Below are 27,643 nucleotides of genomic sequence, written 5' to 3'. Positions count from 1 at the left end.
TTTTGTCTTAACTTAGTCACGAATTCAACATTCAGTTAAAAAAAAAAAAAAAAGTTATAGAAGAAAAACATGTGCAGGGTCAAATCTATACAGCAGAAGTGACATGTGGATAGTAGTTTTAATTAAACCATATGCATATCCTTCATCTCTAAGAGAAAACACCTAAGGAGCTCAGCAAGAAAAAAGTTTCATTACATTTGGTAAAAAGTCCACAAAAAAATAAAATCCCTACGTGTTTGAGACTCAAATCTTTTTGAAGAAACCAATGACCTTAAATCATTAAGATAAAGCAAACCTTAATTAATGAACTAAGTTAACATGTTAGAAGGAAAATTACTTTGTAGGTTTGAAACAAAGAACATAAGCAAGCCTCATTGTTAGACCATTTACCATAAAGTTATCCAAAAAACTAAATTAAAGAGAAGTTACAGAAGAACATCTTGAAAAATTCTAAAATGGAGTACTTTGAATGTTGAAATTGAGAGAGGCATTGCTGATTTAACTCTGAGATCGTCACTTGTTTTTTCCTATAAACAACATCTAAGATTTCGTTATCACATAGCTCAAAACATTCTCAAACTAAACATTCTTACACATTGATTTTATAAATCCTTTTTGGTTCAATATCTCAAAAAAACAAACATTAATATGGGTGTCACTACTTATACACATGAGACAACAACACCAGTTGCCCCTACTAGGCTAATCAAAGCTTTGGTTCTTGATTCTGACAACCCACGTTGATGCCACAAGTTGTTAAAAATATTGAGATTGTTGAGGGTGATGATGGTGCTGGAACCATCAAGAAGATGAACTTTGTTGAAGGTTGGTTTTATGAAATTATTTTATATGCACCGTCAGTGTAACGAAGTTTATACATACTATTAGAGTTGTCAATATGGGCTTGGCCGGCGAGGCCAGCCCAACCCAACCCTTTATTTTAGTAGAGTTGGGCTAAGATTTCTTTAGCCCATATAGAAGTGAGGCTCAAAAGCCCAGCCTCTTTTGGCCCGCCGGCCTCAAGGGTTGGGCTGAGACCAGCCCTTGAGGCCAGAAAAGAATAATAAATTAATTAATTTTAAAAAAAATATAAGTAAATTAAATGAAAAGATAAAAAGTAATGAGAAAAAAGAATGTACTTACTACTAAGTAGTAATTAGAAACTGGAGTAATACTTTTTAGTCTTAGAATTTATATTATGTTTAATTTTTTTTAACGTGATCCGAATTAGTGATTTAAAATAATAATTTATATTTGTTCTCTTGAATTTTTTCTTCTATGATATGGTTTGGCGAAGAATGGGTAGTAGAAGATTCCATTTTATATTGCAAAAGTTTCTTCTATTTTAAATTGCAAAAGTTTCATGTTCAAATTGTACCAAAAATCACTTAAAAAATGTTGTTTCGGAAGACGAAAAAACTTAAAGGGCTGGCCCGTCCTAGCCCGCGGCCCGCTTAGGACTGGGTTGGGCTGCCATTTTGCAGGCCCTTCAACTAAAAGGGTCAGTCCGTCCTAGCCAATTTAATTCTTTGACCCTTTAGGGCTGGGTTGGGTTGGGGTGGGCCAGCCCATTTTGACACCTCTACGTACTATCTTTATAATTTTGCTCGTTATTGTACCATCATTTTCAAGATAACTAAAGTAAATTTATAAATGGTCACTTAAAATCTTAAATTCACTTTAGTGCACTTATAAAGTCACTAAACTATTTTTTGTAATAAAAAAATTACTCAACTTTAGCTTAATTATCATGAAACTTATTGTGGGTGAAAAATTACTCACTAAATACTGTTTTTTGTACTGAAAAATTACTCAAGTTTGCCTAGATATCACATAAAGTCATTAGAGGAAACAAAAGTGACATTTTATACGATACCGTTACTACTTAGCAAAGTTAAATGAGTTTTTGGTACGAAGAAATTGTTTAATGATTTTCTGTGATACTTAGCATAGTTTAATGATTCTTTTGTTACACGAAATAGTTTAGTAATTTTCTATGATACTTAGACAAAGATGAGTGATCGTTTTGTTACAAAATAATATCAATTTAGCGACTTCGTTGCAATAAAATAGAAGTTAGAGCGACCATTCGGTGAAACTTGAGTTTATGGGCAGTTGCGTTATCTTTTCAGTAACTTCATAGTGTAAAAATTCTTTTTCGTTGATTGAAATGATGACTTTCAGATCATCCAAGAAAATAATTACAATATTTTGAGAATGGCAGGTTCTCCAATCAAGTACTTGAAGCACAAGATCCATATTGTTGATGACAAGAACTTGGTGACCAATTATTCAATAATCGAAGGAGATGTTCTTGGAGACAAATTGGAATCCATTTCGTATGATATCAAATTTGAAGCTGCTGGAAATGGAGGGTGTATTTGCAAGAGCATAAATGAATACCACACAAAGGTCTTGAGTTTTCATTGTTATAGCGTCTTTTTGTTGTGTGTGTGTGTGTGTGTTCTTTTCCAAGTTTGTCATGGGAAGAACTCTTAATAATGTAGAAAGCTTTAATTTACCTATCAAATGCTTGTACCAAACAGCAAATAATTTATTTATTTTCAATATAATGATTTCCAAGCATAACTTGAGTTAAGCATAATGCACTGACGACGAAAATATATTTATACAATCTAACGTACTCATAAGGTAATTTACAAATAAATCACTATGATAACCATTAATTGATAATTTCACACTTTTTCTTGAAACCGGTACTATTAATAATTTCACACTTTCTCCACGGAGAAAAAACAAACTCTAAAAAATGTCCAATTGTCAATTTTAATTATGTGGCATTTCTTTCTTGGCTGGGCCACCCACATCACCCCTATCTTTATAGTTATATCAGACAGGATAAGTTGCATCTGTAAAAATGACTTGTTATATTGATATATTCTATAACTTAATGACTTGTTATATTGATATATTCTATAACTTAATATTGCATTTGCCTTGTAAAGGTACAACAAACATAACATCAAGGACAAGACTCAATAAACTATCTGTCGAACTAACAGTACCAATTGATAAATGAGCCATGAAGGCATGAAAGTTCAGCTACTCGTATTGATGCTCAAGTTAGAAGGATATAAAATAACTTTTTCACAGGGAAACTAAGAGATAATTGGATGACAACACTGTTAATTTGAAATTAAGCATTTGTCGCTTCACTACGGTGTAGTCACGATTAAACATAAGAGGCAAACATCAAGAGTCTGATAATGCAGAATTTTCTGCACAGAGGATTAATCTTTTCATAAAAGGAATCATAAGAAGGTTTCTCTACGAAGAGTTTCAAGTTCAGTTATAACTTGGTCAAGGGACAGTTTCCCTGAAAAACTTCCAGAATTGTATGCAAACAAGAATGAGTTTGACTACTTAGCCAATATGGAGTACTCAGTTCTTTACTTTGAACAGACAGAATCTTGATCTGCTTTCCAAAGGTGTGTTCTTTGACTTGGATCGGCTTTCACTAGCCTAGCTCTTGCTCGAGAATCAAGTTTCCCATAAACAGTCTTGTTTGAGCCCTTGTGTCCACTTGTAAGATTTTCAGCTTGAATTGATTTTGGAAAAGCGTTGCACTTGATGTGATGTCTATTTTGACATGCATTGTGATTCTTCAAGCCTGAAATTACTTCTGCTTTCGTCTTTCTCCTCGTGCTTATCATTTGATCATTATCTGTAAGCAAATTTCCAATAATTTCAGCAAGAACTACACCGTCTATAATGTGTTTTATCATTGTAAACTGCATCACAGTTCTAAATTTACAAGAGGCTCAAGAATAACATTTGAAAATGTATCAGCAACATCCCTATTTCTCGTCTAAGCAAATATGTCAGATGAGTTGGTAAGTCCATTTCTGATGCGAGAATAATTTACTGATCACTGACAACCAGTATGTATATGTTGATTATGCGCATAAAGCTTATTAATGTATACTATCGCATGCACCAGCGAACTACACGAGGGTATGATTTGTTTGTAGAATCACCAGGACTTCCTGCCCCTTATTTACTCAGCTTTATCCATTACTCTACTCATAAATCATAATGAAGAAGAAGCAATTCAACCTACCTATTATGGGTTTCTCTCTCTTATACACAGTCACACTTTACTGTCCCCAAAGTAACAGGGTTAAAGTATCACAAAAAAGCAGTTCTAATCCATAAGGACGGGCCATGCAAGATATACATGATAATGTCAAAAAAAAAAAAAAAAAAAACAAGTAAAATGTAAATGTTATGCTATTAAATCATTTGTTCCTCAAGTGCGTTTTCAGGTTTCTTCCATCACACTTTTGTCATAAACAAATATGGTTGTGCTACACCTTTCAGTATCCAGAAGTTCAAGTTTGTGCTACAACTGTGAAAGAGTTAATTCAACAAAGCAAAAGTTCATCATGGATTACCCGGGCTTGATAAGACTGCACGTGGTCGTGGGACTGAAGTGGCCCTTGGATTTGTTTTGCTTCCTCCAAAAATATTTTGGCTATTGTCCTTGGTTCTCCCTGCCAATCAACAGAATGAATGTCAATCAGACTTTCAAAGTAAGAGCCTAAGAGGTAACAAAAAGTTGTTAACGAAGTATGTAACCTGTTGATAATGGAAGTCCATGTCTGTCTGGACTTAAAATACATGCTCGGGGTATCCTCACAACTGATGTAGGAGAATCGTCTTTATACACCATCAGAAAGAAGCAAAAGATACGAACTAGTCAAACACTATCAAAGGTGAGAACAAATAAAAAGAAGCAAGCAATTGATTAGACACTATTAAAGCTGAGAGTGACTAAATTAATGGATACGGAGAGGCAACAATGTATTGATAGAATCCCTTAAATATTACAACAGTATGGTCAAAGTTATTGTTGGATGCTTACATGCAAACTCCCATTTTTGCTTAAATCCAACTATCTAAACCGTGTGTCATGGTTATGAAAATGGCGTACTGAATAAAACCAACAAAATCAAAGCCTTCAACAAGCACTACGCAAGAAAACAAAATGTGAGAAGAAAGGACTACAAGGATTTGGAGACTTTAAGAAAACGTAGTCTCATAGTCACTAGTTAGAAAATGGATATGCATCCGCTAAAGCTAACCTAGCTTATCAACTATAGAAAGCTGTACTATTAGTGGTAAGCCTAAAGCTTTAAATAGGATCATCAAACACTAGAGAGTACTTGAAGGATTTCCAGTCCAGCACATTGGGATTTCATCAAAATAGATGAGGTCCAGGAACAGCATACACAAAATGGAAATGATCAAATTTCAGGATTATTTACAGGTAGCAAAACATTGGGAGGTTAGAATATGATGTCCTGCATTATTCCTTTTGGTTGCATCAGGACATTACAATAAAATCCATGTATAAAATGTGTCCTGCTTAAGCAGGAGGATAAGCAAAAGAGAGATGTCAATATAACTTAAGTGAACTACGATTAGATCAATGAGTTGTACTGAACGATCTTTACATCATTTAAATAAATAAATAGCGAGTCACACTTGGTGATTTTTTCCCATCTGTCCAAGTTATGGTGGACAGAGTTACCTGGCACCTGTGCTGGTGGGAGGTAGCAAGTACCCGTCGAATTAGTCGAGGTGCCCACAAGCTCTCGGAAATCCCGGTTATCCCAAAAAAAAATATACATAGCAAGTCAAAACAACGCCACCATGTCATAATCCATTTACATGGAAAAATTTAAAGCTTGATATAATCCACTACATTCATATCAACTCGAGAATACCTAAATCCTAAACTAGATGAGGTTGACTATATAATCATCTACGTTTCACTTATTCCATTCTGATATTGGCAAACAATTTGTCTTTTAAGGCAAAGTAGAATTTATCTACCGCTAGATGTTCTCTAAATATCGTCCCTATACTGAGATACAAGTCCAACTAGCAAAAAAAGGGGTTATCCAGAAGGCTTGTTATTGGGCTAAAGCCATAGAAAGATATGACACTGATCCAGATCCTCATCTACACATAGAATTTTGCAATTCCCAAATTCCCATGATAAAGAGCAAACCAAAAATAGTTAAATCACAAAAAGGAAAAAGAAAAGCACAATAGGATAATAAGGAAATAACCAAAAGACCAAGTTATATTAGCAAAAAACAAAGATCATATAGATAAAGTTGTACCTGAAGAAGAGAAGTCGCTTATGGAAAGGGATTCAAAAGCCTTCAAAGATGGCAAAGACTCATAAGCATACTCATCATCTTCTTCTTTCTGTACCCTCACCTTGACCCTTGGGTACACTTATAAAATTCCAACAAAAAAATAAAATAAAAAAACCCCATTTCAGCAAAATCAGAATCCAATATGAACAGAATATTAAAGAAAACATAACAAACTAAAATTGGAACTCACTTGACTTTTAACTTGCAGAAGCTTCAAGAATTTGCAAGAAAAATGAATACCAAGAGTCAACCAGCTATCTCTGTTCCTGAAAAGTGAAAAGCCATATCAGCAAATAAGATCAAAACAGCAAAAATCAGGATCATATTCATAAAAGATCAAGAATCATAACAAACCAAAACCCGCTTGACTTTTAACTTGTATATGCTTCAGAACTTAGACAAAATAATGACTTTTTGGGTTTAAATATGTGACAAAAGACATGAGAAGCATGTGGTAAAAGTTGAGAATATTCAACGAAGCACTATGAATGATTCTTGGAAATGGAAACAAATCCTTAAAAAGGTCAAAATCAAGTTATTTTTTTAAAAGATTTTGTGTGGGGTTTATACTTGTATTATGCTTGTTTGTATGAGAGGTCAAAGGGGCAATAGCACTTTCGGCAAGTTTGACAAGAATGTGATGCGTTTCATAAGCACGTACGGTAGGTAATGGAAAGAAAGATGGTCAACTAATTAATGGTTGCCTTCAAGTTTCAAATTTCAGTTTCCTTTTTGTATGTGTCTCTATTTTTGGGTTCTTTACGCAAGTGTAACGTGCCATGTAGAGATGTCGATAAAGTAGGATGGAGAGAGTAAAATATCTTCTACTAGACTAGTTTTGTCCGGAATAATGACTCAGCCTGATTTATTTTTACTAGTTTAATATTAAGATACAGATTTATAATACTAAATTAATACATTATTATATTAGTAAAATATTTTTTAAAAATTATGTGGGTGCTGATTGGGAATAATGTTGGCTAATGGTGGGCTGTGGTATAATAGCTAGAGATGATGGTGGCTGACAGTAATGGTTGATAGTGATAGTTGGTGGCGGCGACTAGTATTTGTGGACTTGTGGTGAGTGATAATAATAATTAATGGCGGTGGTGAATGATGACGTAGGTTGTCGATATATAGTGATGATTGTTGGTAGTGTTTCGTAGTTGTTGTGGTAACGGTGGTTGATGATGAGATTGTAAATAGTGGTTAATGGTGGTGACAATTGATTGTAGTGATTGGCATCGATGGTGACTGTCAGGGGCGGATCTCGTAGAAGGGTGGGGTGGCACGGCACCCGGATGCCTCGGTTGAAACTCTAATATTTAATCCTTTTGATTAATTCTTCTCTGCTTATTTTGGCTTGTTATTTTGCTTGCAGGAAAGTACACGCCCAGCTCTATTCATCGTTATTTTTTATCTTTTGTTTTTAAATTCTATTTTTTACTTGTATTCTTTATTAAACCAAATTGACTCTTTTTTGCTTTAATTAATTCTTGACTCTTTTTACTTCTTTCTTTCTTTACGTATTAACCTCTTGATATGCGTGTTGTGTGTGTATCTCATGCTAATGAGTATTAAATTTTAAAACATCACATAAATATTTAAAATACACTTAAATAGTATTAATTCTTTTAAAAAAGGTTTAAGTTCTTAAAAATAATGAATATTATTATGTTAGAGTTTTTAAAATTTGAAGGTTTTTTTATCTTTCACCGACGTTCACGTTAAGTGAAAATGACTGGGCTGAAGTTACAATGCCTGATTCTTTCTCAATTATATATGTGCAACAACACGCATAGACATTGGAGTATGAATACATGAGGTAAAGGTATTAGATGGTTTATATAGGTTCAGTTTTTAACGTGAAAAATCTCTTTCTTCCCAAATTTTTAGAGAATAACGTCTTAGGTATCTTCCATCTCATCAGAATATCTAAAAGAGAACATAACCAAAAAAAAATGTGCATATTTGGTCAATTTGTCTATATAAATTGAAAAAGATAATTATCCGAACCGTAGCCCAAAATTGAACAAATCGACCGGTTTACTATTTTGGATGATGTGGCACCCGGAACCTCCAAATTCTGGATCCGCCTCTGGTGGTTGTGGCTGTGGTTATGGCTGAAGATGATGGTAGTTGATAATGGTGGGTCGCGACAGTAACAGTTAATAATGATGGATGATAGTTGTATTTGTGAATAAATATTTTTTTAGAAATTGTTAATAAACATATTCATGATACTTTATTACATTAATCATTCAAATTTATTCACACTCATTAAGAAAAAACAAACATGCTTAATGGTTAAGATTTGAATAACTAAGATTCAAACTTTAAAAAAATTAGAATTAATGTAAGTAACAAATATTTTAATAGATTGACTCAGTGACAAATAATAGTCTCTTTTTGTCAGAATTATTTTTTTTAGAAAAAAAAAAACTTTTAGAGAGTAGCGATTTATGTTTGAGTGGTTAATTTTAAGATCACATTGTCAGTAAGGGTGCTTATCGGGCGGTTCGGTTGGATAATTGTACTTAACGGTTCGGCTTATCGGATATTGATTTTTAAATATCTCAATCCGCTAACCAACCAATAAGATATCGGTTGGTTCAGTGTGGATTTAGCGGTTAACAGTCAGTTAGCGGTCGGTTTATCGGTTAATTAATAAAGTATATGAGATTTTTTTTCCTCTCTTTGCTCGGACTATTGCATCAATACCAAACTATCGAAATACAAAAGGCGCAATATTGATAGTGTATAGGTTGCAAACTCACATTTGACCCTATTTGCTTCACATCACAAGATTTAAATGGATGTATTACTCATGGTGGGTATTCTTGGGACACATGATTTTAAATTATTGGAAATACGAATTAAATTTTCACTAAAGTACCATTATTAAATAAACTGTGCAGATTAAGTATCATATTTTCATACTAAAGCATGTCAATGTCCATAAGAAAACTTATTTTTCTCAAACAACCACTAGTAATTCTATCTTGTTCTCATCTTCACCATAGAAAAGGAAAGAACATCCAAGGTAGTAAAAATGTTTTGAATGATTCTAGTTGGTAACATGAGATAATAAGAAATAAACATCAGGCAGAAGCAATAAGGAAAATGAGAAACTGCTACCATGTTGCGAGAAGAAAAATGAATTTTAGGCTCAAAGATTAGTATTTCTAATCTTTAGTACTTTATATACATAGGGATTTATTTATAATTTAATTATTCTTAACGGGTTAGCGGCTAAATCGATAAGGAAAATGAGGAAACCGCCCCCCGCGCCGTTAATCCGTTAACTATAACATTTCAAACCATTCCCCATCCGTTAATCTAATTACCCGATACCAATAAACTTATTTTGCGGTTGGGTTATCGGTTGCGGTTCAGTTTTGAACACCATAATTGTCAGTTTTGAAACAACAATTTTTATTTCGCAAGGGTTCAAAACATACTTTTCAGAAAAGCTACATTTTTAACTTTTAAAATTAATTAATTAATTATTTATTTTTATAAAACAATTATATTTGTCTAAAGCGGTTAATTTCAGTCCAAATTATTAAGAAAAGAAAGTCTAAGTAAATCAATTAAGGGCAACTTACATAAATAACTACCTTTTAGGAGCAATTAACCATTCCTAACTACCTTTTTCATATTTACAAGGCGTAGCTACCATTAGATATTTTCACTATATTTGATTATATCTGAATATATTGTTAAGTTGTATCCAACTTTATCTGATGTCACATGTATTTGACTGTATTTGAATGTATTCGAGCTGCCGTGAAATTGAATGTGTTCACTCTATTTGAATGTATTTGAACAAAATTTCAAAATATAGCATGTACATTCAAAATACATATGAAGCCAAATACATTCAGATACAAGACAAGAAGCCAAATACATATGAGACACAAGACATATGAGCCAAATGTATTTCAACAAAATTTCAAAATACACTGTGTACATTCGAAATACATATGAAGCCAAATAAATTCAAATACAAGACAAGAAGCAAATATACATTCAGATACAAGACAAGAAGTCAAATACATTCAAATACAAGACGAGAAGTCAAATACATATGAGATACAAGCCATATGAGCCAAATACACATGAGATACACATGACGAAATACACTCAGATACACTCATACCAAGGAGAGCTGTGAAAAATAAAGTGGTCGGCTGGGTTCGAATCTGCGGGGACAGAGCACACACCCAATAACCACTCCAACATGTCCTCTTGATATTGTATCATGTAGCTACGAAATGTAATTGTTGCAAATAGGAGCTATTATCCATAGATAACTCTTACAAGTAGCTATGCCAAGTAATTATTCCATCAATTAATAGGGGAGAAGAAAGGCCATGTTAGTTAGGCTATCATTTGAGCCAATTCTATTTAGGGATAATGACGGCCCGATGACTCTCGGAGAACGACTTTACGAAATTGAGCCCAACCACCTAATTAGTATCCATGTAACCATTATCTTCGAGCCCCGTCTCGTATAATTCATTTTCTAACGAAAAGGTGCCTGACCCAAGCCTTATCGCGTACACACAAAATTCAACAACAACAACATCAACATACATAGTGTAATTCCATAAGTGGGGTTTCAGGGACACACGAAATTCAAACACTTTAAATAAACTTGTCATAAAAGTTGAAATTGCTCATCTCCGTCAATACGGAAGTTACACGCACAACAATAATTCTCTAGTAGCCTACGTCATTTTGATTTGTTTATGGAAGTATTCCAATTCCTAATTAGCGAGGACAATTACCATGACAGATGAATCTTCAAGAATTGAACTCTTTTATCTAAATGTTCTTATTTCGATGAAGAAGCAGTTTCATTAAAAAGGCATCAAGCAGATGAAAAAAATTACAAAGGAAGTTGAACAACTTAGAAATAGCTATACAGAACAAATATATTATCTATACACTGTAATTTAAGTTGGTTTCGTGTGTTTATACATGATTATATAAAACATATACATTATATATACAGAGTATATGTAATGTTTATATAGAATATGTAATGTTTATATAGCTACACATAACAAATATATTATCTATACAGCGATGATATAATGGGCTACATCGGCTGCAAACTAGATGTGTGGGCTGTATATATGTGTTATTTCCCCGTCTATTTAGCACTAAACATTCAGCCCACTAGGCCAATTAATTTGGGGCAATTAGCACGAATGTCCCTATCTTAGGGTGGTCTTTAATTATTGCCCTTCGGCAATTTAAGTAATAAAAAAGTGGCTGAAAATATTTTGAAATAACAAAAGAAATTCAGATCTATGACCTAATTTCACAAGGTAAGGTTTCACAGAAACTATGCCTATTCGGAAAAAGTTACATAGAAACTATGCCTTGTCCGGCATAGTTTCGTAGGATAACTTGATTTTTACAGATCTATGTCGGACAAGGCATAGTTTCTTATGTAACTTTGATCGAATAAGTATAGTTTCTATAAACTTATGCCGAGCGAATTAGTTATTACACAACTTATGCCGGATAACTTAATTTCTACAGAACTATACCGGGCAAGGGATAATTTCTATGTAACTTTATCCAAATAGGCATAGTTCCTATGAAACCTTGCCTTGCGATTTTTTTTTTTTTTTTTTTTACTCTGCTTGGTTCGAACCCAGAATCTCTGATTTCGTAGACTAGCGAATAAGGGTACTTTGGCCCATAAATTTTCACTAAATGGGAAGCAGGAACAAAAGTTAAAGACCAATGATTTGAGGGCTAAATTTGAAGATCAATCCACATGAAGTGATGTACGTGCAAAAAAAAAAAAAAGAACTTTGGGCCCCAAACCAGCAAATGAACCCCAAATATTCAGCCCACTGGGCCAATTAATTTGGCCCAAAGAACCAGTCCAAATGAGCCAGCCCAACTTCAAACCCCTTGTGCTCTCAAGCTAACGGCTGCCTCTCTCCCCTGAGCAAATTTAACTCTTTTTCCCTCCTTACAACAAAAGATTGACACCCCATTTTCGTGCAATGACTCATACTCTTATCTCTATTTGCTTGTATCGACGCCCAAGAGACGATCATTCATGACGCACCAAATCCCCTACGTATCACTTCAAATCTCACCATTTCGGGAAACCTCTGAATCATATCACCTGAAATGCGAATAAGGGTACTTTGGCCCATAAATTTTCACTAAATGGGAAGCAGGAACAAAAGTTAAAGACCAATGATTTGAGGGCTAGTCATTGCTGGTCTTTTATTACTATTAATAAGCTTCTCATAATTATAAACTTTTATGGTAAATGTATCAACAATTTTGAGTATAGTATATATAAAAACTATATTGGATGAAGCCCGATCATGATGAATGGAGCCAAAAGTAGCAATTTTATGTGAATAATTGTTGGTAGTAAAAACTAAAAGGAAAAGGTTCAAGAATGCCCTTTATCATATTGGAAATGGGCTAAAAATGCCCTTCCACCTATTGAATTATAATTGCTCTTAATGTTAAATTTTAGTCTAAAATTGCCCCTTTTTAAACAAAAGTTGATGTGGAATTTATGAACTTTTTAATTTAAATATATCGCATTAATTTATTGGTCCATATGTAATTGACCAAAGGGAAAAGGACACTGTGTGTCCACTCAGCCAAACTAATTCCACATTTAATCACTGTTTGGGCTTAATTCCATTAGGTGTCCGGTCGGCCCAAAATAATGTCAAGGCTGGCCGGCCCAACAGCCCAGGTGCTAAAAAAAAAAAAAAACTTTTTGTGGCGACTAAGTCGCCACAAAAACATTGCCACTAAAGGGCTGCTACAGCATATATACATATGTTGGAATTATATATACACTTTATATACAGGAATTATATAGTTTATATACATATGCTGCAATTAATCATACATTTATTATACACATATTATACAATAATATGTGTATATTATTATTGTATAATATGTGTATAATAAATTATACGTTAATTATACATTTATTATACACATATTATACAATAATGATATGATGTTTATTTTTAACATATACAATAGTGATACATATTATAAACCACAATGATGCAGTTTTTATAATACATTTTTTATACGTATGGTGCACTTTCTATACAAAACTGATACAGTTTATATAGACATGTTGGAATTATATATACACTTTCTATACAAAAAATGATACATATTATATACAAAAAATGATACATATTATATACAAAAATGATACAATTTTATATTATATACAGGGCAGTTGCACTGTGCTGATACACATTATATACACAAATGATACATATTATATACAAAAATGATACATACATACCTTAATGATTCAAATTTTATACAGTTTCTATACATTACAAATAGGTACTGATACATATTTTATACACAAATGACACATATTATATATAAAAATGACCTCAAACATTTTTATGTTTGGGTTTTTATTTGAAAATTGTCTTATTTAAGTTTTAGCTAATGGATGATATTAGTTTAGTGGGTATAATTTGAGTTTAGAAGAATTGTGGCCATCGGGTGGAATTAGTTTCACCCGACCGACCAATTATGTTCTTTCCCCTTGACCAAGTCCACTAATAACCCGACCCATTAACCCAAACTCATTCTTAAAAAAGACTTCAATTCATCCTCTCCATTAATCATTGTCGATCAGCTCTTGGGCTTCTTCTGTTGTGAGTTTTCTCTAGAAAAATACACCGTTCGAACTCTATTAGTGGCTAAACCTTCTTTATATTTGGCTAAACTAAATGGAGAACTAAGTTGTGCAAACTGGGACAAAAGGAAAAAATACAATCACAACAACTAACTATGATATCTAAAGAGGAAAAAAGAATATAATTAGGATAAAATATGCAATATATGTTAAGAAGAAGCAATATACAATTTAAACAAATAAATCATTGTATTTGATTATGTGAGAATTAATAGTTAGTAAATAACCCACTCGGAAGCTGATTTTTCAATTTTTATACCCTCTCACACAAATGAGAGTGTATTCACGATCTTTGACACATAATGTCCAAGGGGTCAAGAGTAATTACGGGTGTACATGGACCGGTTTGATTCAGATTTTTCAAATACCAAACCAAACCAATTGCGTCAGGTTTTTAAATTTATAAACCAAACCAAACCAATAAAATTCAGGTTTTTCAACTTCAGATTTTCTCGGGTTATTCAGTTTTTTCTGGTTGTTTGGGTTTTTTCTCGAAAAAGTCTTCATACAAAACATATGACTTTTACTTCAAATATTTCTTTAGTCCTAGTAAGATACAACTATATAACTATGGTGTTTCTTAAGAAAATAACATAAATGTGAGATGAGTGATGACATCGTATTAAAATATTCAACAAAAAAGATAATAAAATCGGATGGAAAATCATTCATAAATCACATTATTAAATCTAATACTCCGTATTCTTTATGTATATGTACAAATAAACCATTCATTGAATAGTAAAAATAAAATAAAAATCGACATCCATCAAATACATTGGATTTATTACAGTTTCCAATAATTTAGGTCGATATCTTTTTTTTTTTTTTTTTTTTTTTGTGTTTAAACAAATTTAAACACACGTGTCAAAAATAGAACACACTTAACATAATTATGATTGGTTGTGCTGATTATTTAGGTACTATCTGTCATATAGGGTTCTATCACAGTCTCTTTTCACTGTCTCATCCGTGGCAGATCTCCCATTTATCCAACCTCAAAAAAAAAAAGGTCAGTTTCTATTCTAAATTTATCTTAATTTAATATTTGTCATTTGTTTCTCTGCTGTTGTAATCCGATTCTTGAAAAAAAAAAAAAAAAAACTTGAGTATGCTTTTCCATGTGTGTTAATATTGGTGTTAAGATTCTTGAATACCCTCTCAAAAGGCACGTTTTTTTATGTCTTTGTTAAAAGGTGGAATAAGTGAATCTTAACTTTTTGTGGGTTGGGGTTGCTTGAGAACTCGACTGATCGATTGGGAGGAGTATTATTGTATCTTAACTTCTAATTTCGAAATTCAGTTTAGGTAATTTATGGGTTAATTTCGTATATAGTCACTGAATTTCACCCAGAAATTTGACTTTTTGATGAGTTTATTTTCTGATAAAAGATTAAAAAAAAAAAAGGCAGCCCGGTGCACTAAGCTCCAGCTATGCGTGGGGTTTGGGAAAGGGTCGGACCACAAGGGTCTATTGTACGCAGTCTTACCCTGCATTTCTGCAAGAGACTGTTTCCACGGGTTGAACCCGTGACCTCCTGGTCACATGACATCAACTTTACTAGTTACTCCAAGAATCCTAGTACGGTGATTTTAATGAAACAAAAGAATAGTTTTGTGGCTTTACTAATACAACGTGTGAAGTTTAGTGACGATGTGTTGAAAACCCACGAGAAGCGACTAGGAGTACCACCAGAGGCGGATCCAAAATTTCAACAGGATGGATTCACCATTAGCCATGGGTTTTTTTTATTTTTTTGCCTTTAGGGACTTGGGTAATTAGAAACACGGGGAAAAAAAATGTAACACAAAAGAGAAACACTATAAATCCTCCTAAATGTGGGGGTGGGGGGGGGGGGGGGGGAATAAAAAAAAAAAAAAAAGAGAAACACTTTTTTTTACTTTTGGGTAGTTAGAATTATAGAAGAAAAAGGATTTAGAATAATACAAAAAGGAAGTTTAAAAGGGTGCTTTAGAAAATAAAAGCATAAAACGTGCAGGAGCTCGGGTTTGATCCCGAGACCTTAAGGAAATAAATACAACCTCTAACCAGTGTTCCACTTGACCTGGTTTGACTATGTGTTCCTTCAGTTAATATTAGATATATTTTTAAAATTATACACATAATAAGATATATTTTATATGTAAATTCGCCTCTGCGTACCATGTATTATATATGCCAATTGCCATTTAGCTAATAAGCCTGTGGAGATTGAATTTCCCTCTATATTTTTTAATGCTAGATACGCCCCACAATTTGTATTTGACACTGGATATCGTGGGGACTTACATATGATGGCTGTATTCTTTTGTTTTTCTGATTGGTTGGGGAACCGGATTTGTGCATGCTAATAGATACTTTTAAATGGAACATGCAACAATTGGTGAATTTACAACTCCATTAATCTCTGTGTCTCTCCCTTTCTCTTGTTGGCTTATTGCATTGTTTTTGTAAGTGAAAGCATAAAATTATATAATTTTCTTAAACTTTAGGAAACTGAGAAGCAGTATAACTTAGAGGCATTACAATCCCTCTTCCCCATCCCATCTTTGCCTTTTTCCCACTTTTGGGGTCATGTTGATTTAATTTCCTCAGTTTATTCATTTGGATGCTTGTAGTTGGAATTCGGGGGCCCTGATGCTAATGATTCGTGGGCGTACCAGAATGGCACTTTCTGCTGGTGCGATGTTATATCGTTCCTCACTTTCAGGTCCCGTGCGTCTGATGACGACAGATACACAAAGTCTTGTTGGTAAGCTGAACGGCTCTGGATTGTTGCGGAGTCAAGCTCTTATAAGAGGGAAATGGGTTGATTCATATGATGGGAAGACTATAAAGGTCCACAATCCTGCAACAGGGGAGGTAATAACGGATGTTCCATGCATGGGTCGGAAGGAGACGAATGATGCAATTTCTTCTGCCCATGATGCATTTAGTTCTTGGAGCAAACTTACTGCTGCTGAAAGGAGCAAATTATTAAGGAAGTGGTATGATTTGCTAATGGTCCACAAGGAAGAACTCGGACAACTTATGACACTAGAGCAAGGGAAACCTCTAAAAGAGGCCATTGGTGAAGTTAGTTATGGGGCTGGTTTTATTGAGTTCTCTGCTGAAGAGGGTAAACGTATATATGGTGACATTATTCCATCACCATTAGCAGATAGGCGATTATTTGTTTTAAAGCAACCAGTTGGTGTTGTTGGTGCAATTACACCGTGGAATTTTCCCTTGGCTATGATTACCCGGAAGGTGGGCCCTGCTCTTGCTTGTGGTTGTACAGTGGTGATAAAACCTTCCGAACTGACGCCCTTGACTGCTTTAGCAGCAGCTGAACTCTCCCTTCAAGCGGGTATACCACCGGGTGTGCTGAATGTTGTTATGGGAAATGCACCTGATATTGGAGACGCACTGCTTGCGAGCCCACAGGTAAGAAAAATTACATTCACAGGTTCGACCAAGGTTGGGAAAAAATTGATGGAAGGTGCTGCTGCCACTGTTAAAAAGGTATCTCTTGAGCTAGGCGGCAATGCACCTTGCATCATTTTTGATGACGCAGATCTTGAAGTAGCTATTAAAGGAGCTCTTGCAACAAAGTTCCGTAACACTGGACAAACATGTGTATGTGCCAATAGAATACTTGTGCAAGAAGGGATATATGACAAATTCGCAAATGCTTTTGCAAAAGCTGTCCAAAGCATGAAAGTTGGCGATGGTTTCACTGAAGGTGTGGAGCAAGGCCCTCTAATTAATGACGCAGCAGTACAGAAGGTTGAATCTTTTGTAGAAGATGCCACTTCGAAGGGAGCCAAAGTCCTCGTTGGGGGAAAGAGACATAGCCTTGGCATGACCTTTTACGAGCCTACAGTAGTTACTGGAGTTAATAATGAGATGCTCTTGGCGAGGGAGGAAGTATTTGGACCTGTTGCCCCTCTTTTGAAGTTCAAAACAGATGAAGAAGCAATCCATATGGCTAATGACACTAATGCAGGTTTAGCTGCTTATATATTCTCAACAAATATTAAAAGAGCTTGGCGTGTCACTGAAGCTCTTGAATATGGAATCGTTGGAGTTAATGAAGGACTAGTTTCAACTGAGGTAGCTCCATTTGGAGGCGTGAAACAATCAGGTCTTGGCCGTGAAGGTTCTAAATACGGGATGGATGAATATTTAGAGATGAAATATGTCTGCTTGGGAAGTATGAGCTAAATCACCAATGTAAATTCTCACTAATAAGGGACACCATGGTGTCAGTCTCAATTGGGGTTAATACAGTTTTCATGTCTTTATTTCCTTTTGGTATGAATACATTTTGAGCGACTTTATTTCCTACCTAGGAAAGACACGCGAGGTACCGTTGTTGTCTTGTTCTTTTCAATTGCTCTGCTCTTTCCTGTTGTCAATCCCTTTCTGTTTCTGTCTTCTTGGGCAACTTTTATGTATTGTAGCTGAAGAAAGATGAGTGAAGAAACTTCATAGAAGGCAATCATTTTGTTAATCTTATAGTATAGCTGATCAATCCTTCAAAGTTAAAGGTGAGACTCTGATAGTAAAGAGTGCTGGAGGTGAAAGAAACATTTATTATCAGCCTGGTAATTCTGAGTCACTTTGTTTTGACACAAATATTTAAACGCAAGAAGATTTTCATGGCCAAACGGCCATAGTTCGACAATAACATTAAGAGTTTGAATTTCAATTGTCCATTTACCACTAGTGCCCTTTAAATCTTTTGTCAACAATTTGAAGGACAATAGGTTTTTTTGCAAAGGGAAAAGTATTCAAAACACACTCAAACTATAGCCAAAATTGTCATAACACACCTCAACTTTGCGGGGGTCCTATGACCCCCCATGGACTTATTTTTTGTGTATTATTTACGCTTTCAACCGGACAAAGTCACTCAAACGACATCGAGTGTATGCACGCGCTCATAAAGTTAAAACCAGACGGGTAATTTTCATTATTTTGCTCTCCAAAATTTGAAATCCAGAATTCTCACTCACCTTCCACTCGATTTCTACCATTTTAATCACTCAAATACCATTTTATTCTGCAAATCAGTGTGAATCATAGTTAAACTAAGTTTAGGTGGTAACATCACGGTGGATTTTGACCCGAAATCGTCGATTTATCTTGAAGGTAGTGGCAAGCTTTTAGTGAACTGAAAAAATATCAGGTTAGTCGTGTTCTTTGTCAGTATTGTACGCGTAAAGTTTATTTTTTTCTATATTATATAGAATTTGTGACATTGTCGTATGAATTTCTAAGGTTTGTTAAAAAATTATGGGTTTTTCTTAGTTTAAATTGGGGTTATTTGGGGTTAAGAGATCTGTAAGCTTATGTCGTGTAGTATTACTGTTGTAAGTGCGTCCAATTTATTTTCACCCCAAAATGTGATTTTGGGGTCTGTTTGGCCTTGTATTGTCAGAAGTCTGAATTTAATTGTTGTTATTTGCTGTGTGTGTGGGGTTGTGATTGTTGTTGACCATATATTGTTATTGTATATGTGTGGTACTGATTGTTTGTACTGTTGCACCCTATTTTAACCGAAGGCTAAACAAAGCACAACTTATGGGACTCTAAAATAATTAATTATGTACAGAGTCGCCACCTAGCATTTAAGGTATACTAGGGTACCTATAAATTATTAATATATGCAGCTTAACATGGTCTACGAAAATAAGTGAGATTCTAGGTAAGGGTTCAAATTATTCCGAAGGGAAGGTGTTAGGCATCCTTCAGAATCCACAAATGTGGTTCCCGGCTGGACCAATTTAACTATTCGAGGGATGTGTAAAAAGGCTTGATTATTACTTACAAAAATTAATAGAATTTAGACTAAAGAATAATTAATATGACTATTCACATAAATAATCGTGCAATATGTATTTTTTACATATGTGATATAATAATTACTTTTTTTAAAAAAGGTTATGTGCAACTTAGAAACTTGGGTATGTGACAAAGGTATAAAAAGAAAATGGACATGAAATTATTTTGCACTCGAAGTGAGTTAACTAATTTAACTAGTTAAGTATGTACGCCTAATCAATTAATTATGAGAGTACATTCTAAAGCCTAAATATTGAGGCAAATCACCCTATTTATTCACTTAAGTGTGCTAAGCTATTGAATTAAAACTCTAGCGAAACATGATAACTATAAGAATATTAGCTACAAAAATAATAACTGCCTAAAATTAATTTGTCTAAAACACATAAAATTTAAATCACCTAAGCAGATCATAAATAAATACAACCAACCTACACCCTAAAAAGTAAAGTTTCACTATATTTTATGCTTGCATAATTTAAGAATGTAAAAGAAAAGAAAATATAAACAAAGAATTTAAGAAGCTATTTGAACTTCTTTTGAGTGCCATCTTCAAAAAGTAACTCCGGATACCTGCGTGAGACTTAATAAAAATGTTAGTAAGAAAATAAATAATTATCGGATGAATTAAAGAAATAATGAATAAACTTAAAATAAAAACCCGTCTTTGTACATGGAAGGCCTTGGAAATCGACGGAAATTTCTTCATCGGCCATTTGAGTTTAGTATTCGCCCAAATGATTTTTTTTTTTTTTAAAGCCATATAAATCATCAGTCATCACTGACCATGTTGCTGCTCTGTTTAAGCAATAACAACCCAAATGTATTCACTTGGGTCTCTACAAAAAAACATACTAAAATCAACAAAAAAAAAATACTACCTGTTAGTATCGAAATCCATGGGTAGATCAGGCATCTCAATTAACCTCTCAACTTAAAAATAGATGAAAAAGAAAAAGAGTAAATAAAGGGTAAAAATGTTGGGAATGATGGGTGCTATGCTATATGGAAAAAAGTGCCAACAAGTGACTGACTGGTCTGTCTGATAACCACAAAATAATGCTTTTCTCCGTTCCCCTCGGTGTACTGCGTACAGTTTTTTTTTTGAGTGGGTGTAACTATTTATTTTAGATTTATTTAGTAAAAAAAAAAAATGTAAAATCAGTCTGAATGCAACATAACAGGGATGAATGTAGTACAAAATCAATAGCAAATTAGCCATATCTATATTACAACAGCAGCAAAAACAATAAAATAAAAAAAAATAAAAAATAAAAAAAATGAACTATAAACAAAGAAGTAGACCCCTACTATAAAAAGGCCTCATAGCCCATGATCTTTTCCTGCTATTTTTCAGCATTTCAAGCCCCAATAAGATACCCCACCAATTAATGCAAAAAATACCCCATCATTGTGTCGTCCTTTTTATTTGTACTTTTATAGAAAAACATGGCCCCTATTACCCTATTGCAGTAGTAGTGCCTTTAAATTAATTACTTGAAGCAAACATTTCAGTTTCTTAAAACAGTAATAAATTTAGCAGTGGTTTAATGTAACAACATCAGTGATGGAAAATGTAGTAAAAAAAAAGGGACAATCATTTCTCAAACGGAAACAAGACAGTATATCAATCCAAATAGCAACAATGGTCATTAAGATGCAGCAACTAAAACAGATCTAGATCAACACATAAGCATGTGGCTCACTTGATAAAATTAAAATAGCAAATAACCCAACAAAAACTTAAAATAATAGTTCATAACAAATGGTCATCTCTATTACGCCAAATCATGCAGCAAACCAACATAAGGATTTATAAAAAAAATAAAAAAATTAAAGAATCAGTCCAACACAGCAAGCAAACATATCCCAACATGCTTGTATGGAAATTTAAAAGAAAACACAGAACATGGTGGAGCAGTTGGAGAAGACAACACAGTCACCGATTTTAATGGAAGTTTTCGGCCAGTGGGGTGGTGCTCGTGGTGGTTTTTTTTTTCTGCCGGAGCTCCGACGGTGGGAGTTCGTGGAGGGCTGGCGGCGGCGGTTGAAGAGGAGGAGAGGGAAAAAATATTTAGGGTTAAGAAAAAAAAAATCTGATGTTGTGATGTGTGTGTGTGTGTAAATATATGTAGAAGATGAATACCCCCTCCCTTTTCTTATAATGCAAAATGGCCCATATTTTGTCCAAAGAATAGAAGATTGCACCCTTTTGTCTCCTCAATGCTTACCTTAATCCTTTTTTAAAAAAATGATGAAACCTTGACTTGATCGGATTTTACTCTGCGTTAAAAAATTAATTACTCCGATTTTCGCTGCACTGTCAGACTGTACTAAAATATAGTTAATTAATACATGTATAAATAATAACGCAAGTATAAAATATAAACATTAATGTCTATGATATGAAAATGTATTGCTATAAAATTAAGAAACAATTATTAATTGCACAAAAAATGGTAGTATTACGCTGTACATGTGCAAAATAATGATTCTTGAAAAAATGACAATAAATTGAGAAACTTCCTAAAATAAGGATAATCATCAATAAATTGTTGAAAAATGTAAAAAATGTGTAAAAATGTATTTCGTGCTCTTTAACGAATCAGGGCCCCCCAAAACGTTAATTTTAAGCACGTCGAGCCAAAATTAGGTGTCAACATGTACTATTATTGAATTGTAATTTCAGGTATGAGTGGGTTTGTATTAGTAACATTGAGATGGTATCATGATATCCCTTTTAATGAAGAAAGGGATGGGGGTATCCAAGAAGGGGATGGGTTTGCTTTAATAAAGAACCAGCAGCTACTGAAACTGCAGCACCTGCTGAACCAGTAGCTGCTGAAACTGCTGCTTCTGAAAATCCATTAAGTAGTGAATTTTCTATTCTTGAATCTGACCAGTCCACTGTTGATAGTTCTGAGTCTGACCAAGCTGAACTATTTAATGAACATGATGCTGAACATGAAAGTGATGATGTTCATGAAGAGTGCATAAATTTGAGGGCTGAAAGGAGGTCATATCAGAGGAGGAAAAGAAGAGAAAGGATACCAAATGACCCTGGAGAAATTCCTGTTGGTGAAGTTGGTCCAGATCTGGGCTTTGATGAAACTGCTACTCCTAACACAAGCTTGAAAGGTAAGGTTGCTGGGGATGAGCCAGTGTGTGTCAGTTCTGATGCATATAGTGTTGAATCAGATACAGATGATGAGTCAGAGTCTACAAGGGCTAGGAGAAGGATGATTTTTGACAAAACTGTAGAAAAAGTGATGTGGGAGTTGGGGATGGTTTTTGAGGATGTAAATGAGTTTAGGAATGCTGTTACAAAATATGCACTTCAAAGGGGTGTGCAGTTAGAGAAATTTGTCAATGAGCCCAAAAAGGTTAGGGTGAGGTGTAGGGATGGCTGCCCATGGTTGCTATATGCAAGTCTTGACAAGAAGACTAATGATTTCATGATCAAAACCTACAATCCTAAACATAGGTGTGTCAAGACTACTAGAAATTACATGTGCAATGCTAAGTTCTTGTTTAAGCATTACAAGAATAGAATTACAGAACAGCCAAACATTAGGATTTTCAAGTTTCAACAGTTAATTAGGGAAGAACTTAACATACATGTTGGAAAAACCACTGCCAGGAGAGCTAGAGCTAAAGTACTCTAAGAAATCATGGGTGATCATGTGTTAGAGTTTGGAAGAATATTTGACTATAGGGATGAAATGTTGAGGACTAATCCTGGGAGTACTTGTGTTGTTAAGGTTGATGACTCTGGTGAAAGTAGTAGGTTGGTGTTTGAAAGTTTTTATATTTGCTTTGATGCTTTGAAAAAATGCTTTTTAGGTGGTTGTAGGAAATGTATTGGTTTGAATGGTTGTTTCTTAAAGAGAATAACCAAAGGACAGCTATTGGCTGCTGTTGCTAAAGATGCTAATAATCAAATGTTGCCTATTGCTTGGGCTATAGTGGAATATGAGAATAAGAACACTTGGACAAGATTTTTGAAATTGTTGATAGCTGATTTGGGAATGGGAGATGGCAGAAACTACACAGTGATATCAGACATGCAAAAGGTATGACAATCACTTTTTTTTTCTTTATTTAGTTTCTGTCCATTCATATATAGCTGTTTCTCAAAATTGTAGGGGCTTCAATCAGCTATGCAAGAATTGTTACCACTGGTGGAGCACAGGATGTGTGCAAGACACATCCTAGCCAACTGGGCAAAAAGATTGAGAGGTCTTCAAAGAAGGAACTAATTCTGGAAGTGTGCAAAAAGCACCTTTGAAGGAGAGATGAAGATAAATCTGGACAAAATGAAACAGCTTGGTACTGCCAAGGATGGTAAGGATATTGTTGCAGATTTACTGTACTACCCACCTGAAACTTGGTGTAAACTGTACTTTAGAACTGACAGTAAGTGTGATAATGTGGACAATAATATGTCTGAGAGCTTCAATGCCTGGATTTTAGGACCAAGGCATAAAACCATTATCACTATGCTTGAAGAGATTAGAGTGAAGGTAATGACTAAAATAGGTCAGTTGAGTCAATTTCCAAAAACATGGTTAACCAATATATCTCCAATGGCACTGAGGGTACTAGAAATCAACATAAAGAAGTCAATGGAATGTAATATTGATTTCAATGGTGAGAGAGGGTTTGAAATTAGTGATGGGCCATATCAACATACTGTTGATTTGAGAAATAGAACTTGCAGTTGTAGGGCCTGGATGCTCAAGGGAATACCATGTCAACATGCCCTTGCTGCCATATTATATAAGAAGTATGAACCCATTGAGTTTGTTGATAGCTGCTACAGTAAGGAGGCCTACTTGAGGACTTATTGTCATTTTTTTCAACCAGTCACCAATATGAAAATGTGGCATGAGTCCAATAACCCCTATGTTGCACCACCAGTTGTAAAGCCTATGCCAGGCAGACCAAAGAAGGTGAGGAGAAGAGAAGCAACTGAGTCAAAAAGATATGGTAAGTTGTCAAGAAAAGGAGTTGACATGACTTGCAGCATTTGTCATGGTAAAAAACATAATAAAAGAGGCTGTCCTTTGAAGGTAACCTCTGTTTTTTATACTCTTTGTAGTAATTGTTTTGATTTGACACTACTATTTTTGGTAGGATTCTGGTAGAACAAGCTATGGTAATGGACTAGATATTGCTGCAGCATCTGAGGCAAGCTTTGCTGAATCAAGTGTTACACCTGCAAGAGCTAGGGGAAGGCCAAGAAAGACTTCTCAAGCACCAGCAAAAGCTAGGGGAAGGCTAAGGAAAAATCCATTAACTTCTGATGCACCAGCAAGAGCAAGTGCAAGGCCAAGGAGTACTTCTGAAACACCACCAACAGCAAGTGCAAGGCCCAGAGGTACTTCTCAAGCACTAACAACAGCAAATGCAGGGCCCAGAAGTACTTCTGAAGCACCAACAACAGCAAGTGCAAGGCCCAGAAGTACTTCTCAAGCACCAATAACAGCAAGTGCAGGACCCAGAAGTACTTCTCAAGCACCAACAACAGCAAGTGCAAGGCCCAGAAGTACTTCTCAAGCACCAACAAGAGGTAGGGGAACAAGGAGGACAACCATTACTGCTAAATGGTTTGAAAATGCAACAAGTTATGCTGCACCTGTTGCAGCCAATGCATCTGTCCAACCTGTTGCTTCTCAGTCTAATGTGAGTAGGGGAAGACCAAGAAAAACCTCTCAAGCTTTTAGTGTTGCACCTGTTGCAACCAATGCACCTGATCAACCTGCTGCTTCTCAGTCTAATGTGAGGAGGGGAAGACCAAGAAATACCTCTCAAACTACCCCTTACAAAAGGCCTATGACTGTTGGAATAGGTGTATTTGTGGCAGAATATGGATTTACAACATACAATGTAAGAGCTGAAATATTTGTTGGAATGGGTATATTTGTTGCAACTGAGTTTACTAACTATAAACAATTATTTTGCTTTGTCTATAGCATGGCTTGCCAAGTAGTAGGATAATTGATGCTGCTCCAACAAAGCATATAAGGTCAGCTGATGTTACTGGGGACCTTGGTCACAAAGCAAAGAATGGAGTGAGGTGGAAGGGCAAAGCATCAATGACATCAAGCCAGCTTGAAAATATGAGGGTAAAGAAAAGGAAAAAAGTGACAGCAACCCAGAACTCGCAGACAAAGGATCCATGAAAGTAGTGTTAATATGTTGGTAGTTGGCAGTTTTTGCAGTTCATAAACAAACTAAAGTAGCTATGGTTTAGATGTTTGTTTTGTGACATTATGCTATTGCACTACTTTTGTACAAACTTATATTGGTGCAATTGTTTATATATAGCAAGGTATGTTTCTATTATTAAGTCATGTCTCTTTCAGCAGTTGATTCAGCAGTTAATGTCCAGAATGTCTGTTTCTATTTGACATTGTTGGTGCACATTTTTATTGTCCAGAATGTGGAACCTATGTTCCAACAGATCTGGTCTTTTTAAAAGTGCAGTTTATGGACCAAGTGAAATCTGGTCATGCATTTGAACTACATTAATGTTGCTTACCAAATCTGGTCAAGCTTTTTGAACGAAATTAATGTTGCTCACTAATTGTGGTCAAGATTTTGACCGGATTTAAAGGTGGTCAACAACAGCTAAGGTGGTTAGGGGTTAAGTAGTGGGGAATTTATTGCAATACACATTATAATTATAGGCTTTCACTCACACTCTAATACCATGAAATAGCATTCTACATAACCTTTAACATGAGCCTTAATTCGAAAATAGTAGCTTATTTTGAGAAAAAATTGACCAAATCATACGTCGACAAGGATGATTTCGTAAGTGTTCATCTAATTTATTTGTTATTTTCAATTGTTATTTTAGTTTTAGTAATCACATGTTTTTCCGCAGATCCTTCCAAGTAGCATTCTTGAATTTCTCCCAGACAATGACCGTGAAGCTGTTGTAATTTCTGAAAGAGGTGCATACTTAATGAAATACAAAGTTGGTGCTCATACGCGGCTCTATCAAGGATGGAAAGAATTTATAGATGCTAACGGATTCAGGACAGGGGATGTATTGTGTTTCAAGGCCTATGACGCTGCTAGGGACCGGATACACTTCCTTGTTGAAAAAAAATAGGAGATCATAGAAATAGATTAGACTGGTCTCCGTGTTTTCAATTTAAGCAAGGTTTATGTTGGAGCACATGTAACACCTTTGCTTTCTAAATTAAAGGGATTTCATTCATCAATTTCGAACTTACATTAAACACAAAACAAAAGAAAACTAGAAAGGATTTCCTAACATACATTAACCAGAAGACAAGAGAAAAGGGAAAAGTAGTTCCTAACTAGCATTAACCACAACACAAAAGACATTTTCCCAAGCACTGCCTACCTAAAATCAAGCACAAAACTAAACCCAGAACTTCAAAAATACAAGAAACACCATGACAAGTTGAACCATTTCCTCGCATTAACCAACTGATCCAACCAGCAAAACAAAACAAGATACAAAATGTGAAAATCAAATTAGAGCTAAAGTTGTTGATCCCCTTCTTTTTTGATTTTATCTCTTTTGCATTTTCAATTTCGCCCAGATTAATCACACTTGGTTGTTCTTCCATCTCCTTCATTTTCGTATGACTTGAGACAGATTGTTCTTCCATTTCAATCTCTTTCAACATCTCGGCAATTTCGGAACTTCCACATCCTTCTTCCATCTCCTTAATTTTCTTCTCTTTTGAAGCTAATTCTCCATGCATCTCCTTCATTTTGTTCACCAACTTTGGAATAATGTATTTCGATCTTTCATCAACTTTGGAAAGATCCCTCCATCGAAAAAATTTACACTTCTTCGAACCATAGCAGGGGCAAGACCAATATCTTCTTTCGGGATTG

The 27,643-nt window shown here is 34.8% G+C and overlaps 2 protein-coding genes and 1 pseudogene across 6 annotated transcripts; 2 read left to right on the top strand and 1 right to left on the bottom strand.

Annotated features, from left to right (window-relative positions):
• Nucleotides 1–486: 486 nt before the first annotated feature.
• On the top strand, nucleotides 487–2,981 carry LOC132611619 (pathogenesis-related protein STH-2-like; annotated as a pseudogene).
• A 149-nt stretch (nucleotides 2,982–3,130) lies between these two features.
• LOC132610672 (uncharacterized) lies at nucleotides 3,131–6,969 on the bottom strand. Of its 4 annotated transcripts, none has more exons than XM_060325006.1 (6): nucleotides 6,853–6,969; nucleotides 6,382–6,457; nucleotides 6,153–6,269; nucleotides 4,600–4,716; nucleotides 4,416–4,514; nucleotides 3,131–3,685 (listed from the first exon to the last, which is right to left on the bottom strand). In XM_060325006.1, coding segments are annotated over exons 2-6 (609 nt in total). In that variant the 5' UTR covers nucleotides 6,383–6,457; nucleotides 6,853–6,969; the 3' UTR covers nucleotides 3,131–3,410. The 4 variants fall into 4 exon arrangements, with proteins under 4 accessions (XP_060180989.1, XP_060180987.1, XP_060180988.1 ...); XM_060325004.1 differs by having other exon boundaries at nucleotides 6,546–6,961; XM_060325005.1 differs by having other exon boundaries at nucleotides 6,762–6,961.
• Nucleotides 6,970–14,809: 7,840 nt separating this feature from the next.
• LOC132608906 (succinate-semialdehyde dehydrogenase, mitochondrial) lies at nucleotides 14,810–18,413 on the top strand. Of its 2 annotated transcripts, none has more exons than XM_060322695.1 (2): nucleotides 14,810–14,941; nucleotides 16,526–18,413. In XM_060322695.1, exons 1-2 carry the CDS (start codon nucleotides 14,825–14,827, stop codon nucleotides 18,134–18,136), a joined length of 1,728 nt encoding a protein of 575 aa, XP_060178678.1. In that variant the 5' UTR covers nucleotides 14,810–14,824; the 3' UTR covers nucleotides 18,137–18,413. The 2 variants fall into 2 exon arrangements, with proteins under 2 accessions (XP_060178678.1, XP_060178679.1); XM_060322696.1 differs by having other exon boundaries at nucleotides 14,845–14,941; nucleotides 16,549–18,413.
• Nucleotides 18,414–27,643: the final 9,230 nt, after the last annotated feature.

This window comes from Lycium barbarum, chromosome 9 (assembly GCF_019175385.1).
Source record: "Lycium barbarum isolate Lr01 chromosome 9, ASM1917538v2, whole genome shotgun sequence".
Classification (NCBI taxonomy): Eukaryota; Viridiplantae; Streptophyta; class Magnoliopsida; order Solanales; family Solanaceae; genus Lycium; species Lycium barbarum.
The sequence above is the reverse complement of the archived record's forward strand: the minus strand, read 5'-3'. Positions and strand labels throughout refer to the sequence as shown.